Consider the following 13,297-nt stretch of genomic DNA (forward strand, 5'->3'; position numbering starts at 1 on the left):
GTTGCCCAAAAGACTAATTTTTTCTTCATTAATGGGCAAGTTAACTATGTAACGACCAGAAGGGTCTTTAGTGGTTGTATTTTTGTATAGAGATTCACAATACAAATCTTCTGGGGTAGTCTTCTGTTGATGACTAACCTCTTCGATTTTCCAGAAATTTGACAATTGAAATGAAATGTCAGTGACCTTTAAGTTTACCTTGTTATTGGCATTGACACTTTATCAGTTATGTAGCTACCTGTAACAATCCACCCAAACACCGTGTTTTTCAAGTCAGGTAAACATGGACCTAGTTTTACAAAGCCTTGTTTCATTAAAGAGAAGAATAGTTCAGTACCAAGCAGTAGATCAATAGTGCTAGGAATATGGAATGTTGGGTCAGCCAGCTTACAATTTTTAGGAATATTCCAGTTTGAAGTAGCAAGCTTCATGTGTGGCAAGGGCACAGTGATTGTATCTACCAAGAGAAGATTCACATCTGTACTATAATCATTTAAGCATGATGAAATTGTTGCATTGATTGATTGTTGACATGGTCTTGTTTCCTCACCGATGCCTACAGCAGTCACATTGCATGGTATGATTGGCAAGCACAAGCGATTAGCAAGGTTGTTAGTTATAAAGTTTATTTCGCTGGCACTGTCTAATAATGCCTTAGCTGCATGCCAGTTATCATGGCAATCTTTATTTTTAACTGAACTGTTGAAAGGAGTACATGTTTCGTGTTTTCTATTGTTGAATTTGGTGGGTTTATTGCCTTGTTAGTAGTTGTGTGAGTACACAGCTGTTGTGTGTTAGAAGCAAACAAGGGTTGATTACCCTTTTTAGTTTGAGTATGATCGGTATTCAATTGAATAGGCTGTTGACTGGTAGAAGGCTCTGTCTGTTGAGGGCTAAAAAAATTATTACCTTTGTCTGTGGTTGAGTGTGCTGTCTGTTGACTTGTAGAAGACCCTTGATGCTGTGTGTCAATGCTCTGTTCATTGTTGACACATGTAAGAACATTTGATGAGTTTGATGTCTGATGAATAGCTGATGCTTGGAGATGGCCACTGTTGTAGTTTAATTCATTTGTATTGTTGGAGTATTTTGTGTAGTCAAGATGTAAAACACTGTTGTGTTTTTTATGGCACTTGAAACATACTTGTGAACACTTATGACCTGCTTTATAAATAGATAAACAGTTATAGCAGAGCCTTTTGCTTTTACAAATGTTATTCTCTGTGAGACAGGAAGCTGCAAAAATAAGGGGCATTTTGTTAGTTCATGTTTGGAGTCACATAAGATACAGTTTGTTTTGTTTAAAGTGGTAGTGTGAACAACTTTAGTATTGGAAGAGTATCTCGGCATACTTTGTTTGTCAAACTTGTCATTTATTAATTCTTGTGCAATGCTACGATGTGACAGAAAGTCTAAAAGATCTGACAGCTTAGGTATCTCAGAACTTTGCCTACTAATTTCCCATGCTGCTCTCAATGAATTATCTAATTTTTGTACAATAATATATATCAACAAGACATCCCAGTGCTCGGTAGGCAACTGCAATGATTTCAATGAATCAAAACTTTGCTGAAACAATGTAAGAAAATCTTTTAAATTAGACTTAGTTATGTACTGGTAGTTCATAAAACATTTTAAATGATGATTTATGACTATTAGTTTGTTATCATACCTTTTGGTTAAAATCTCTAAAGCCTTTTCATAATTTTCTTCCGACAATATTAAGGAGCTGATGAGAGCTGCCGCTTCTCCTTCCAGGAACGACTTGAGGTAGTGTAGCTTTTGGAGCTTTGGCAGGTCCTCATTACCATCGATCACAGAAAAGAATAAATTCTTGAATATGGGCCAATTTTTAATATCCCCATTGAACTGTGGGATATTGAGTGTAGGCATAGCAATTGGCATTTTCTTAGGTTTGAATTGAGGTGTGTCCTGATTGTTTTGAATGAGACTGGAAATCATGGCTTTGATTGTGTAGTACTTAGCTTCGACCGCAGACCGCTCATCTATATCCTCTGCGATTTCCTGAAACGCCTCTATTTTTTTCTTGGGCATCATTAAATTTCTCAAAAAGGCTCGTCAGGTCCGTGTTCCTGACCTGGAGGTTTTCATATTCAATCTTACCAATATCTTGATCTTCCATTTGTTTGACGTAATTTTCGATGCGTGTCATTCTTCCCTTTATATTTACCCGAAGGTTTTGGAGTTTAGTAATATCCTCGGACGCTGGCGGCGCCATTCTGTGATGATTATCACCGTCCTTAAGTGGTTATCCTCGAACGATTGCGCAGTTGCCTCGCCGACCACCGCCACCCACGCGGCGGCGAAAAAAAAATCCAACTGGATCTTCCGTTATGTTAGTTTCTGGTCACAACTGTTGTTGCAAGTGGTTTCGGCACCAATTATGTTCCGTATTCGGATATATATTTTAATAAAAAGCTGTTGTTTTTATATTTTTTATATTTTTTTATTCTGAATTGATACAGTACAGGGCAATGGTATAGCGCGCGAGATCAAAGATGATGGGTGACAGCCGAGTGACAGCTGTCAAAAAGACGTTTTAAAGGAACGCTATAAAATATTGTACATATAATATTAGAGTTGTTTGAACCCCCCAACTTTAAATTGTACGAACGATGACATCTTTAAGAAAAAAGGGGAACTGTCAATTTTCTATTAGTTGCTACAGCTCTAGTAGATATCCGAAGTTTTACATGTCATTAATTTGACGTAAACTAATTAAGTCCAATAAACTGGAGAGTTATTTGATATAAAACGTCACTTAAAAATACGGATGGTTGATGTCGCCAGTGTTAGGGCAGCCAATTGCCTCTTTCCAAAGACCGATTTGCAAATCGTTTATCGCCAGGTTCTGTACAAGCTTGCTTACTTCGGGACTAATCAATTCGTGTCAGTTGTCCCATGATATTATTATTATTATTACGGCTGTATTTTGTGAGGCGATGTGGCTCCGTGCGCGGTCGGAGCAATCGCGGCGGCGTTCGTTGCGATCCTCACTGAATACATAGAACTGCTCTCTAAACACGTGCAGACCACTCGGATGGAGTGCATCTGCATGACCCGTGTTCAGGGCCGACAACGATCAGCTGAGCAAGCTATCTGAGATTTTAGCGGCTGATATCGTTGTTAAGTTTTATTTCACTAGATGGCGCTCGAGCGATCCCGTTGCAGAGTTATTCGTGGAGATCTAACAAAATTTGTCCTAAGCTCTGGAAGGCAGAAGAAATCTAGCTGTGGAATATTAGGGAGTGTAAGGGTACTAGAGTTACTCCTTACTTGGATCTCTAATGGGGGGGGGGGGGGGGGTTCTTTGGGTGCCTAAGGACTGGTACGACGCTTTGGAATCAAAAAAGCTATAAAATATATCGTCTTCTTGATAGCCGAGGTACGGTATGTCATCGTTCTTGGACAGCGCCCTCTATTCTTGTTTAAACTTGAAATATTATTCCACGGGAACGCAATACCGGGATATCAAGTATCGTATGTCTCAATGCAAATCTTTGTCAATATGTACGCCAAATTTAATGTAAATCCGTTCAGCTGTTATTGCGTGATTGAGTAACAAACATCCAAACATCTTCACAAAATTTTACATTTATAATATTAGTAGGATGTCTGTATCGAGTCTTGACAGATCATAAGAAGTTGCCATGTCCGTTGTTTGGTGGTATCAAGTCCCTGATAATGCATAATTTCTAGAGATGTGCCGATCATGACTTTGGCCGACTAGCCGACTAGCCGATTAGTCGGTTGTAAAGAAGCCGACTAATCGGCCGACTAGTCGGCCAAGCCGATCACAGCTTCGGGATTTCCGTGACGCTTTGTTAACCAGCTGATTTGGCGCAAGTCGCAACCGACGACTGTAAGCGTGTCGGAACGTGTTTATTTTATTTCTAGATTTTTGCTTTTGTATCTAACAAAGCGGTGTATTTGTGAATAAAATATTGTGTAAAAATAATGCCTACTATTATTGATCATTAAAGTGAAAGAGCTAAAAAAAAAAAATTAATCATGTTCATGTCAAAAAGAACGGCATCCGAAAAGGCTATAACCGTAGACCACATACATGCGTTGCGGTTGCGGCAGGTTATACAGAAGACCGAAGAGTATAACCTCCCCCTTTGCCTTGCATTTGTAAACTACGAGAAAGCCTTCGATTGGATCGAGCGAGACTTGGGCTGTGCTGCAGGCTCTCCAGCGGTGCCAAGTTGAAGTATTGAAGTGTCTGTACGAAAACGCCACTATGTCCGCCCGACTACCGGACTAGAGCACGACGCCTGTTCCTCGGACCGGAGCGGGGAGTCAGACAAGGAGATGTGATCTCTCCGAAACTGTTCACTGTCGCACTGGAGGATGCTTTTAAGATTCTGAACTGGGAAGGACAAGGCATCAACATTAATGGCGAGTACTTTAATCACCATCGATTCGCCGACGATATTGTAGTCATGGCTGAGAGACCATGGAGGACTTCAGTGCTATGCTCGCCGACCACAGCAGTTTCCGACCGAGTTGGCCTGAAAATAAACATAGACAAGACGTAAGTCATGTCTAATGTCCATGTTGTGCGAACTTCCGTAATAGTCGGAGGCTCTGCGCTCGAAGTTGTTGACGACTATGTATACCTGAGACAAACGGTCCAGATAGGTAGATCCAATTTCGAGAAAGAGATCACTCGTCGAATCCGACTCGGCTGGGCAGCGTTCGGGAAGCTTCGCAGTGTCTTTTCTTCCAAATTATCGCAGTGTTTGAAGTCAAAAGTCTTTGACCAATGTGTGTTGCCGTGATCACTTACGGATCTGAGACGTGGTCGCTAACGATGGGCCTCATGAGGAAGCTCAAAGTCACTAAAACTATGGAGAGGCTATGCACGGGGTTTCTCTGCGGGATAGAATCCGAAATGATGATATCCGCAGTAAAACTAAGGTTACCGACATAGCCGAAGAATTGCGAAACTGAAGTGGCAGTAGGCAGGGCACATTGCTCGCAGAACTGATGGCTGATAGGGTCAGAAGGTTCACGAATGGCATCCGCGGACCGGGAGACGAGTGTCGGTAGGCCTCCAACAGATGGAGCGACGACCCGGTTAAGATCGCGGGATCGCGGTGAATGTGGAAAGCACAAGACCGGTCTGAGTGGAGAGCCTTGGAGGAGGCCTATGTCCAGCAGTGGACGTCTTTCGGCTGACATGATGATGTCAAAACAGAAAGTCTCGTGTGAGGATTTTTTGAACAATTAGACAATGATTCCCGTAAAGTCAAGTAGGAATAACTAATGACAAATATAATTTCTCGTGTGGGCAAGGAAAAACAGTACATACTACAAAAACTAACAGCTTAAGGTTTTTATATAATGTAATTCCCTACTATACCTTTACCTACATGAAAATAAATATTTACTGAAATATACGTACAAAGTAAGAAGCCGGATAGTCGGCGCTTTTTGCCGACTATTCGCCGACTAGTCGCCGACTACGAAAGTGGCCGGATAGTCGGCTTTCCCGACTAGTCGCGACTAGTCGGCACATCTCTAATATTTCTCAACAGGCCGCGTCGTGAGCGAGCTAGCGATATGGGTGGCCGCCTGCGTCGGCCGCTCGCCCAATTGCCTCGCGGACGCCGGCGACGCCCTCATAAAGATCTGCCGAGCTTGCGACGAGGCCGCCCAGATCCTGCCCGGCGCGGCCGCGCTCGACATAGACCAGATCGGCTGGCCGGGCCTCGTCACCAAAACCAACCAATACCACATCAATATTATACGCAAGTGAGTCCAGTAGCTCTAGCTTTTAGATTTTTTTTTCGCTTACGATATATATCTATACTTCGTTTTTTAGCATTAGAAAGACGGTAACCCTTTCGAAACCAGCTGATACGATCGTGCGGGTTAATTACATTTGAGTTTGAATTTGACATGGATTGTACATAAGGTCCACTGTCATAATTTTACATTTGAATTTTGAACTTGAACATGGATTGCACATAAAGTCTAGTGTCGTAACTCTTTTCATACTCGGCTGGGTTCGAAAGGGTAAGCGATCTTGACGTGTCTTTTTATTGAAAAACACTTTTGAAAAATAAGTCACAGCAAATATGTAACAATTAAATTAAATTAAAAAAGATCTATGATCTTGATCCATCACATTATCATAAGTAATAGTTACAGTTTTTTATAAACCGTTTTTCAATAAAAAGACTCGTCAAGGTTGTTTACCCCTATTTCTAATGCAAAAAAAAAACGAAGTATAGTAGCTACATACATTATGTAGCGACTAATCCTTTCCCATTGTTATTTCTCGGAAACGTTCGTATTTGTCGGGATGGGTCGCATCAAGAGATTAATAAACGATATAGAGTGCGCCTAAGTTAGCTTTTGAATGACGCCATCTTCCCATTCCCCAGATGCGACCTCCAGAACCATTATAAAGAGGGCGGCTCGTGGATAATAGTCCGCGGTCTCGTGTATGACGTGGAACACTTCGAGTGCGAAAATGCTAGCACCAACGAGTTGGTACGCAAGCTGCGGGGGTGTGACGCGACATCCGCGCTTAGCGTCGAGCCGCATGCGATTTACCTGTCGCTCATAACTGAGAGATGCATCGGAATGGACGCGGAGCAGCTGCACACGCACCAATTAGAGGTGGGATCCTGGTATATGTAGCTATAGGACTTAGCCCTAACACAATTGACTAAGTGTAGTGGATTTAACAGTCAGCAACAAAGACATGAATACAGCCAAAGTGCCAAAAATATGTATACAAGACTTTATTGCTTCAAAATTAAGGTCGTTTATAAATATTTTTGGCACTTTGGCTGTATTCATATCTTCGTTGCTGACTGTACAACGAGTGCGTGCAACGAGTCATCTTGTATCAGACATTTTTATAAACTTCTAATGTTCGTGGCTCTTAGCGCCTGTTGCTTTGCTTTAAGGGCTTGTTTACACTTCATTAAGTAGCAAGTGCAGGTGAGAAGTGATTGGTTAACATGTTTTTACCATGATATAAGTATTAAGAAATCGTTTACGCATTGCTTAGTTGCGCTTTTGCAAGTGCAAAGTGTGCAACCAAATAGAGGACGAACAACGATTATAATTCACAAATATTTTTTAAAGGATAGTCGCGGCCATCGCTTTAGTAATAAAAAAGGACGTATTAGTTGAAATGGAAAAAAATTATAGGTTATGTATCGATAATAATAATATTAATTAGGTATGCGGTACTCAGGAAAAAATTACCGAATGTCTATTCACTTCCCACTCGCACTTCTCACACACACTTGTCACGTAATAGCGTGACCGTTTACACATTATTTTTACTAACAATGCACCTGTACTTTCTACTTAACAAAGTGTAAACAAGCTTTAGACAAGATTCTACTTTATGCTCTAGACTGTAGAGAGTTAGAATTTATGCACTAGAGTCTAGAGCATAAGTAAATATTATTTTTTACCCGCCTTTTAACATGCTCAAAGTTTAACGTTTGGCCGCAGGAATGTACGGCCTCCCTGCGCGTGCACCACTTGATGACGTCAGCGGCGTTCCACCTCGCGCTGAGCGTGTCGCAGTGCGGCGTGCAGTTGGCACGCTCGCTGCCCGAGCAACAGGCGGAGCGCGAGGCCGACACGCATGCCACCGCCGTGTTCCTACGAGGAGGGCTGCAGGTTCGGTGTAACAACAAAATTTTGTTAAACAAATGATGATGATCCAAACGATTTCGGCCATGGCGACCACTTCATCTCCTAATTCGATTGGCGCTCACGCGCTCTAAGATGGCCTACACAGCCTACAAGTATCTTTGCGGCGAACGTAGTCGTTTGTCCCGGGCGTAGTAGCATCCGCGGAGAGGTCTCTTCACCTGCCTGCCTCAGGTGGGAAACAACACGGAGTGGCAGTTACCGGTTATAAGTTCGCACAAATAGGCGTAAGTGCCAATGCCAGGGGTCACTCTCGACAGTAGTAGGATCCAACGCAGGTCCACTGATCAGTTACTTCCTGCTTTAAGTTGGGCAGCCCCCGACCACTATAAGGTACTGATCAGGCTTAGCGTTAACTTGTTCCGCCTGGGTGAACGAAGGAAAAGCGCACGAGGCGTCGCGAGCAGGCCATCAACCCCCGACCACCTGGGGGGAGTACATTTGTCGCGTGTGCGGCCGGGGATCCTGTCCCGAATCGGCCTATTTAGTCACGAGCGCAAGTGTCGTCGTGATGCTAATTAGATCATCTGTAAAAGATGTCAATGCCTATTATTATATACGTCCGCATTGACGGCATGTAAGTACAGCGTCCACGTTATTAACTCGTTATAAATGCGGGCAGGTGGCAGGGACTTACAGTCGAACTTAAAACAATACAAACAGTTCTAAACATAAAGAAGAAGCACGCTTTATAGACCCTCGATACCGTTTTTGGCCAAGCATTGACCAGTTGTTAAGTTGCGTGTCAATACCGCAGTTATGGCTACTTGCTGGAAACACATAAATCTCGAGTTAGCGTTAAGTTTCAGTTTAGTAGTGTCAAATTTTATGGAACTGTCAAGCTTAGCACTAGAACTTAAACTACTAAATTCTCGATTATATTTTTTCCTGCAAGACGGCCTTAGACGTTAAGTTAGTGAAAATTAGGTCAATGAGGTTCGTGAAAGTAAGTATAGGCTGGGCCAATGTCAGTTAAATTAATAAAATCATATTCATTCTTATTCACGTTGTCGGTGATTGTAGTTTTTTGCAACTTGATAGCAAAATTCCAAAAACCACGCGGAGACAACTTGCGCATTAAAATTCGACACAGAGAGCAATGTAGAATTTTGTGATCACTGTTCACTGATAAGGTTAATCGCCGCATAACACTATCAAAATTCTACTTCAACTAACCAAGAAGCAGAAATACCAAAATTAGATATCTTCTACATCCGCCATGTTCGAATGCTACAAATCGAATCCTGAAAGTCAGTAGCGGCGTGGTGCTGCGGCGCAAACTTGCTGCTACTGACCTAATGCACACCAATGCTATCTTTTAGCTCAAGAATCCTTCCGTTTTGTTCCAGGACGCTCAACCTCCGAACCCGTTCGAGGAGGAGAAGCCGAGGCCCGCAGCGGCACATCCACCGGCGGCAATAGTCCCGCGGGCGGCGACGCCGCCGGCCGTCGTACACGCCGCGCGCGCCCCGCGCCCAGACCAAGGCGGACGCGCTTTTACTGGCGCTAGGAGAGCCGAAGCTACATGTGAGTGCTGAGGATTCAAAATTAAACGGCTTCGCTCGTACAAATAATTACAAAAAAATCAAAACATTTATTCTGCAAGTAATTACTTATGTAATTTTTTTAATATTACTTTCGCTTTCGAAAATAACGTCATAGTCAAGAAGAATACGCAGAGGATTTTTTTTTATAGGAAATATAGAATTACATCTGGAAGTTAAATTGGATTCCTAAAAATTACGTTGTGGTAATTTCCGTGTTTTAAAAAATCGTGCAAATTTTTGTCTCAGACTTAGAGTTAAGATTTTGGGTTTTACTGAGGTACATAAAATAGCCTGTGTTTTTCCTTAAGTTTTATTGGTAATACGGCTTAAGAGATCGCTTTAGGGTATTGCTTACTTAGAAAATCTAATGTATATACTAGTTCTCTGTACTGTACGTATTGGTGTGCTAGAGTTATTGTATTGTATTTATGTATTACGGCTAGACTTTTATAGGTTAATAGCGTGATCTGTTATCAATTTCTGTTATAAATCGTAGCGCTAGCGTCCGAGCATTCAACGATTGCCTCAATACATACATCAAATAATTGTCGCCACGGAACACTGACGACAACGCCAATTTACATTAATATAACATAACCTAATGCCTACAATCCTTCCCAAGGATCCCTAGCTCTGCATCTGTTACGCGTGCGAAAGACGCGAGGGCGCCGCCCCCCACTTCCCCCTGATCACCCGCTAGAAGAGTTCCGACGTGCGCTGCTCGCAGTCCTGCTCTATCACGCTGGATTGAAGGAACAAGCTCTCGCCACAGCTAGCGCTGGTAAAAAACACTATTATTTTAATAGGTATAGAAAGTCTTACAAAGGCTCTGCGCTCAAAGTTGTTGACGACTATGTATACCTGGGAGAAACGGTCCAGTTAGATAGGCCCAACTTCGAGAAAGAGATCATATCACATGTCGAATCCGACTCGGATGGACAGCGTTCGGGAAGCTTCGCAGTGTCTTTCTTTCCAAATTACCGCAGTGTTTGTATGAATGATGACATACGGATCTGGGACGTGGGCGCTAACGATGGGCCTCATGAGGAAGCTCAAAGTCACTCAAAGGGCTATGATCGGGGTTTCTCTGTGGGATAGGATCAGAAATGATGATCGGCAGTAGAACTAAGGTTATCCTGAAGTGGCAGTGGGCGGGGCACATTGCTCGCAGGACTGATGGCCGATGGGGTCAGAAGGTTCTCGAATGGCGTCCGCGGACCGGGAGACGAACTGTCGGTAGGCCTCCAACAAGATGGAGCGACGACCTGGTTAAGATCGCGGGATCGCGGTGGATGCGGAAAGCACAAGACCGGTCTGAGAGCCTTGCCAGTGGACGTCTTTCGGCTGACATGATGATATAAAGTCTTTGCTAATACCACCACTTGCCTCAATTTTGTTGGCGGTTATGAGGATAATATGGTTTCCAGTAGTTCCCATTGGTAAAGATCGTGGTGGTCTGTGGATACAGTTAGTTAAAAGCACTGATTGATAGATTTTATGGTCGAAGCCCAAATTGCCTAATGGTCGATAGATAGAAATCTAAATTTCGTAGTATTTCTAACATGCATTGGTTTTTACAAGCTTTTATTTAGTTTTACGTGTCCCGATGTCTGTCTGTAATCAAATCTTACAAGTTAAATTTGACCAACTTCCAGTAGTCAGATTGATTTGAAATTTGGTATACTTATGTAAATTGCGTGACAATACAATAATCTAGTAGTGACATCCTGGTAATCCGGCCAGGATCGTCCCCGCAGGACGGAACTCTTCAACGGTTAATAGCATCGACTTGAAATTAGGTATGCAAATGTAGTTTAGGTGACAATGCAAGTACAGTCAATATAAAGTACAGTCAGCAAAAAAAGCTTGTATTAAAAATGTTTGTTTTCCAAAAACTTGTTAAAACTGCCAATTTCTCTTAGATCCATTTATTTTGGACAAAATTGAGCGAAAATCCTAACTGAATTTCATTCTACAAATGTATAACTAAACTTGTTGTTTTCTAGAAATGGACAAAGGCGAAGTAAAACTATCGCCGGCAATGTCGGAAATAGTGAAAGCAGTGCAACAGAGCAAATGGACCCTCATGCGAGTGAAACAGCAACAGTCCCGTGGATATAAAGAGGTACAATAGCAGTGGTTTCAAGGTTCCCAGCATCTCATGAAGTACTTTCTTATTCTGACAAAGAATCCATTCTATATTGACCGATTGATGTCATGTCATTGAAATTTTTATTTCATGTCATATAAATAAAATTAACAAATCTAAACAAAATTTAGCATGTAAGTTTGGTGGGTTAGACAATAGGGAAATTACTGATTCTATAAGAGGTATTCCACTTTTAGCTATGAGTTGGCGACGCTTTTACGTTCCTTCTAGCTTTCGAGTGTCTAGTCTATGAGTGATCACCTATCATAAATGACCAACTAGCTAGTGAGGCTTCTTGTATAAAACAAATATTTCCCAGGTATGCGCAGTGCCACTCGAGCGCGCGCGTTTTTGCTACACGAAGTACGAGCAGCGATATCACCGGCCGTGGCCGCGCTGCAGAAGCGGCCTCCCTCGCGCCGCCCGCCCTCCGCCAAGCGAATATTCCAGAAGGTCGTCAAGGTCGCAAAGACGGGCTCGCTCAATAAATGGTAAAGCAACTTGAGGGTGTCACCTAATAGTCTCTATTGGGATTCTTTGTCATATAAAATAAACACTTATTTTTATTTTAGTTTCGAAACCACGAAAGACCTACGCAACAGACAAAACAGTCTAAGCAAAAGCATGCTCAAAGCTACAGGCAGTCTGCTACAAGGAGACGCTTTGCTAATAAAGTCATCCATAGCAAACGCTTCCAGCAAAACTCCTGACGAACTCACACCGAGCCTAATCGAAAACTCTAAATCCTCCCAGAACGTGGAAAGTGCCAGCGATCCAAGTTCCAAGGAACTGGCCAATCAGCAAACTAAAACTAAAGATAAACAAAAGATAGATAAAGATGTGAAAAACGCCTCTAATATTGACGGACAACGTACAGATAAAAGCGATTGCAAACTGTCTGAAAGAGAGGACGACGATAAAACGCCAACTAACGAAATATCAATTAGTTCCATCAATGATACCGACAATTCGATACTCAAAGAATCGATGGAAAGCGGTAAGCAGGTTATGTTGCTGGCCGACGACTTTAAAATGATCTGATTATGGCCGATGAAGAAAAAAGACGATGATACATCGGAGAGGAACAAGTTTGTAAACGCTTGGGTGGCGAAACTTGCGTGTGAAGAAAAAGTACATGTTGTTAGTGTAAGCTACTTACTCTAAAGTTTTTATCTAGGCTTTTCTAGGACATGCTTGCAGCTACTAATTGAAAATAAGCCGGGTTTAGAGTCCATTATATCAAAGCATTTCTTGCAGATTTGTACTGGATGCTAGAGGAAGTAACTTCAGAACAACAGAATATAACCACAGCTGTCGTTGACTTTGCCATCTCGGAGACACCCTGCGACATTGATATATTGAAACGAGCACTATATTGCCAGGTAACAATACTTAACAAAGATTCAATGCATTCGCTTACAACTATGATATGATGATAATAATGCTTGATTTTCAGACTAAAAGAGCGGAGATAAGACGCAAATGGCTACGTCATGATCAACAAGCTCCTCTGTGCCGTTCAAACCATGTCGGATTCCATAAAATACGCGGGCTCGTTGGATTGCTAGGAGGGCTCATGTATGAGAGTCCTCCGTATTCACCTTTGAAACCCCACTACCCATTAACGCCGACATTACAAGGGATAGAGTCCGTGATCCCGTACACGAAGTATATGGTGCTTCTAGAGAAATCCAAGCTTCTGTTATATATTCTAATTGAACTGAAGGCAAAGGTTCTTAATGGGGAGATGGCTGTACCGCTGCGCTCAAGATGAGCGCTAATTATGGCGCGCACGCGCTTGCTCAATAAACCGGCGAGAGGCAGGCAAGTGATTTTTTAACACGCTGTCAACTGAAGCGTTAGAGCCTTCTCAAAGGATCTCCACACGACT

General features: G+C 42.4%; 4 protein-coding genes, 1 long non-coding RNA gene and 1 pseudogene across 6 annotated transcripts in view; 5 read left to right on the forward strand and 1 right to left on the reverse strand.

The window, feature by feature from the left end:
- LOC141445504 (probable E3 ubiquitin-protein ligase HERC2) overlaps positions 1-13,297 on the forward strand; it is a 124,209-nt gene that overhangs the window by 22,079 nt on the left and 88,833 nt on the right.
- Positions 1,209-2,557, reverse strand: LOC141445489 (uncharacterized). 2 transcript variants are annotated; one of them, XM_074111329.1, is made up of 2 exons: positions 1,673-2,557; positions 1,209-1,236 (listed from the first exon to the last, which is right to left on the reverse strand). In XM_074111329.1, the coding sequence occupies exons 1-2, from the start codon at positions 2,056-2,058 to the stop codon at positions 1,215-1,217; spliced, it is 408 nt and encodes a 135-aa protein (XP_073967430.1). In that variant the 5' UTR covers positions 2,059-2,557; the 3' UTR covers positions 1,209-1,214. The 2 variants fall into 2 exon arrangements, with proteins under 2 accessions (XP_073967430.1, XP_073967438.1); XM_074111337.1 differs by having other exon boundaries at positions 1,220-1,569.
- On the forward strand, positions 5,261-9,248 carry LOC141438309 (E3 ubiquitin-protein ligase HERC2-like). The gene is made up of 5 exons (XM_074102140.1): positions 5,261-5,279; positions 5,565-5,781; positions 6,417-6,654; positions 7,507-7,677; positions 9,060-9,248. Exons 1-5 carry the CDS (start codon positions 5,261-5,263, stop codon positions 9,246-9,248), a joined length of 834 nt encoding a protein of 277 aa, XP_073958241.1.
- LOC141445514 (uncharacterized) lies at positions 9,949-11,755 on the forward strand. The gene is made up of 3 exons (XR_012453331.1): positions 9,949-10,038; positions 11,264-11,382; positions 11,726-11,755. It is a non-coding gene; the product is annotated as an uncharacterized lncRNA (long non-coding RNA).
- LOC141438371 (uncharacterized) lies at positions 11,772-12,447 on the forward strand. Its single transcript, XM_074102231.1, has 2 exons — positions 11,772-11,897; positions 11,979-12,447. The coding sequence occupies exon 2, from the start codon at positions 12,031-12,033 to the stop codon at positions 12,445-12,447; it is 417 nt and encodes a 138-aa protein (XP_073958332.1). The 5' UTR covers positions 11,772-11,897; positions 11,979-12,030.
- LOC141438483 (uncharacterized) lies at positions 12,668-13,180 on the forward strand (annotated as a pseudogene).

The sequence above is a fragment of the Choristoneura fumiferana genome, chromosome Z, assembly GCF_025370935.1.
Source record: "Choristoneura fumiferana chromosome Z, NRCan_CFum_1, whole genome shotgun sequence".
NCBI lineage: Eukaryota > Metazoa > Arthropoda > Insecta > Lepidoptera > Tortricidae > Choristoneura > Choristoneura fumiferana.

Coding starts and splice junctions, on each gene's coding strand:
- LOC141445489 (XM_074111329.1), bottom strand. CDS start 2,058: ATGATGCCCAAGAAAAAAATAGAGGCGTTTCAGGAAATCGCAGAGGAT. Junction 1,237..1,672: donor TTAGAGATTTTAACCAAAAG/GTATGATAACAA, acceptor TTATTTTTGCAG/CTTCCTGTCTCACAGAGAAT.
- LOC141438309 (XM_074102140.1), top strand. Junction 6,655..7,506: donor TGCACACGCACCAATTAGAG/GTGGGATCCTGG, acceptor GTTTGGCCGCAG/GAATGTACGGCCTCCCTGCG. Junction 7,678..9,059: donor TCCTACGAGGAGGGCTGCAG/GTTCGGTGTAAC, acceptor GTTTTGTTCCAG/GACGCTCAACCTCCGAACCC.
- LOC141438371 (XM_074102231.1), top strand. CDS start 12,031: ATGCTCAAAGCTACAGGCAGTCTGCTACAAGGAGACGCTTTGCTAATA.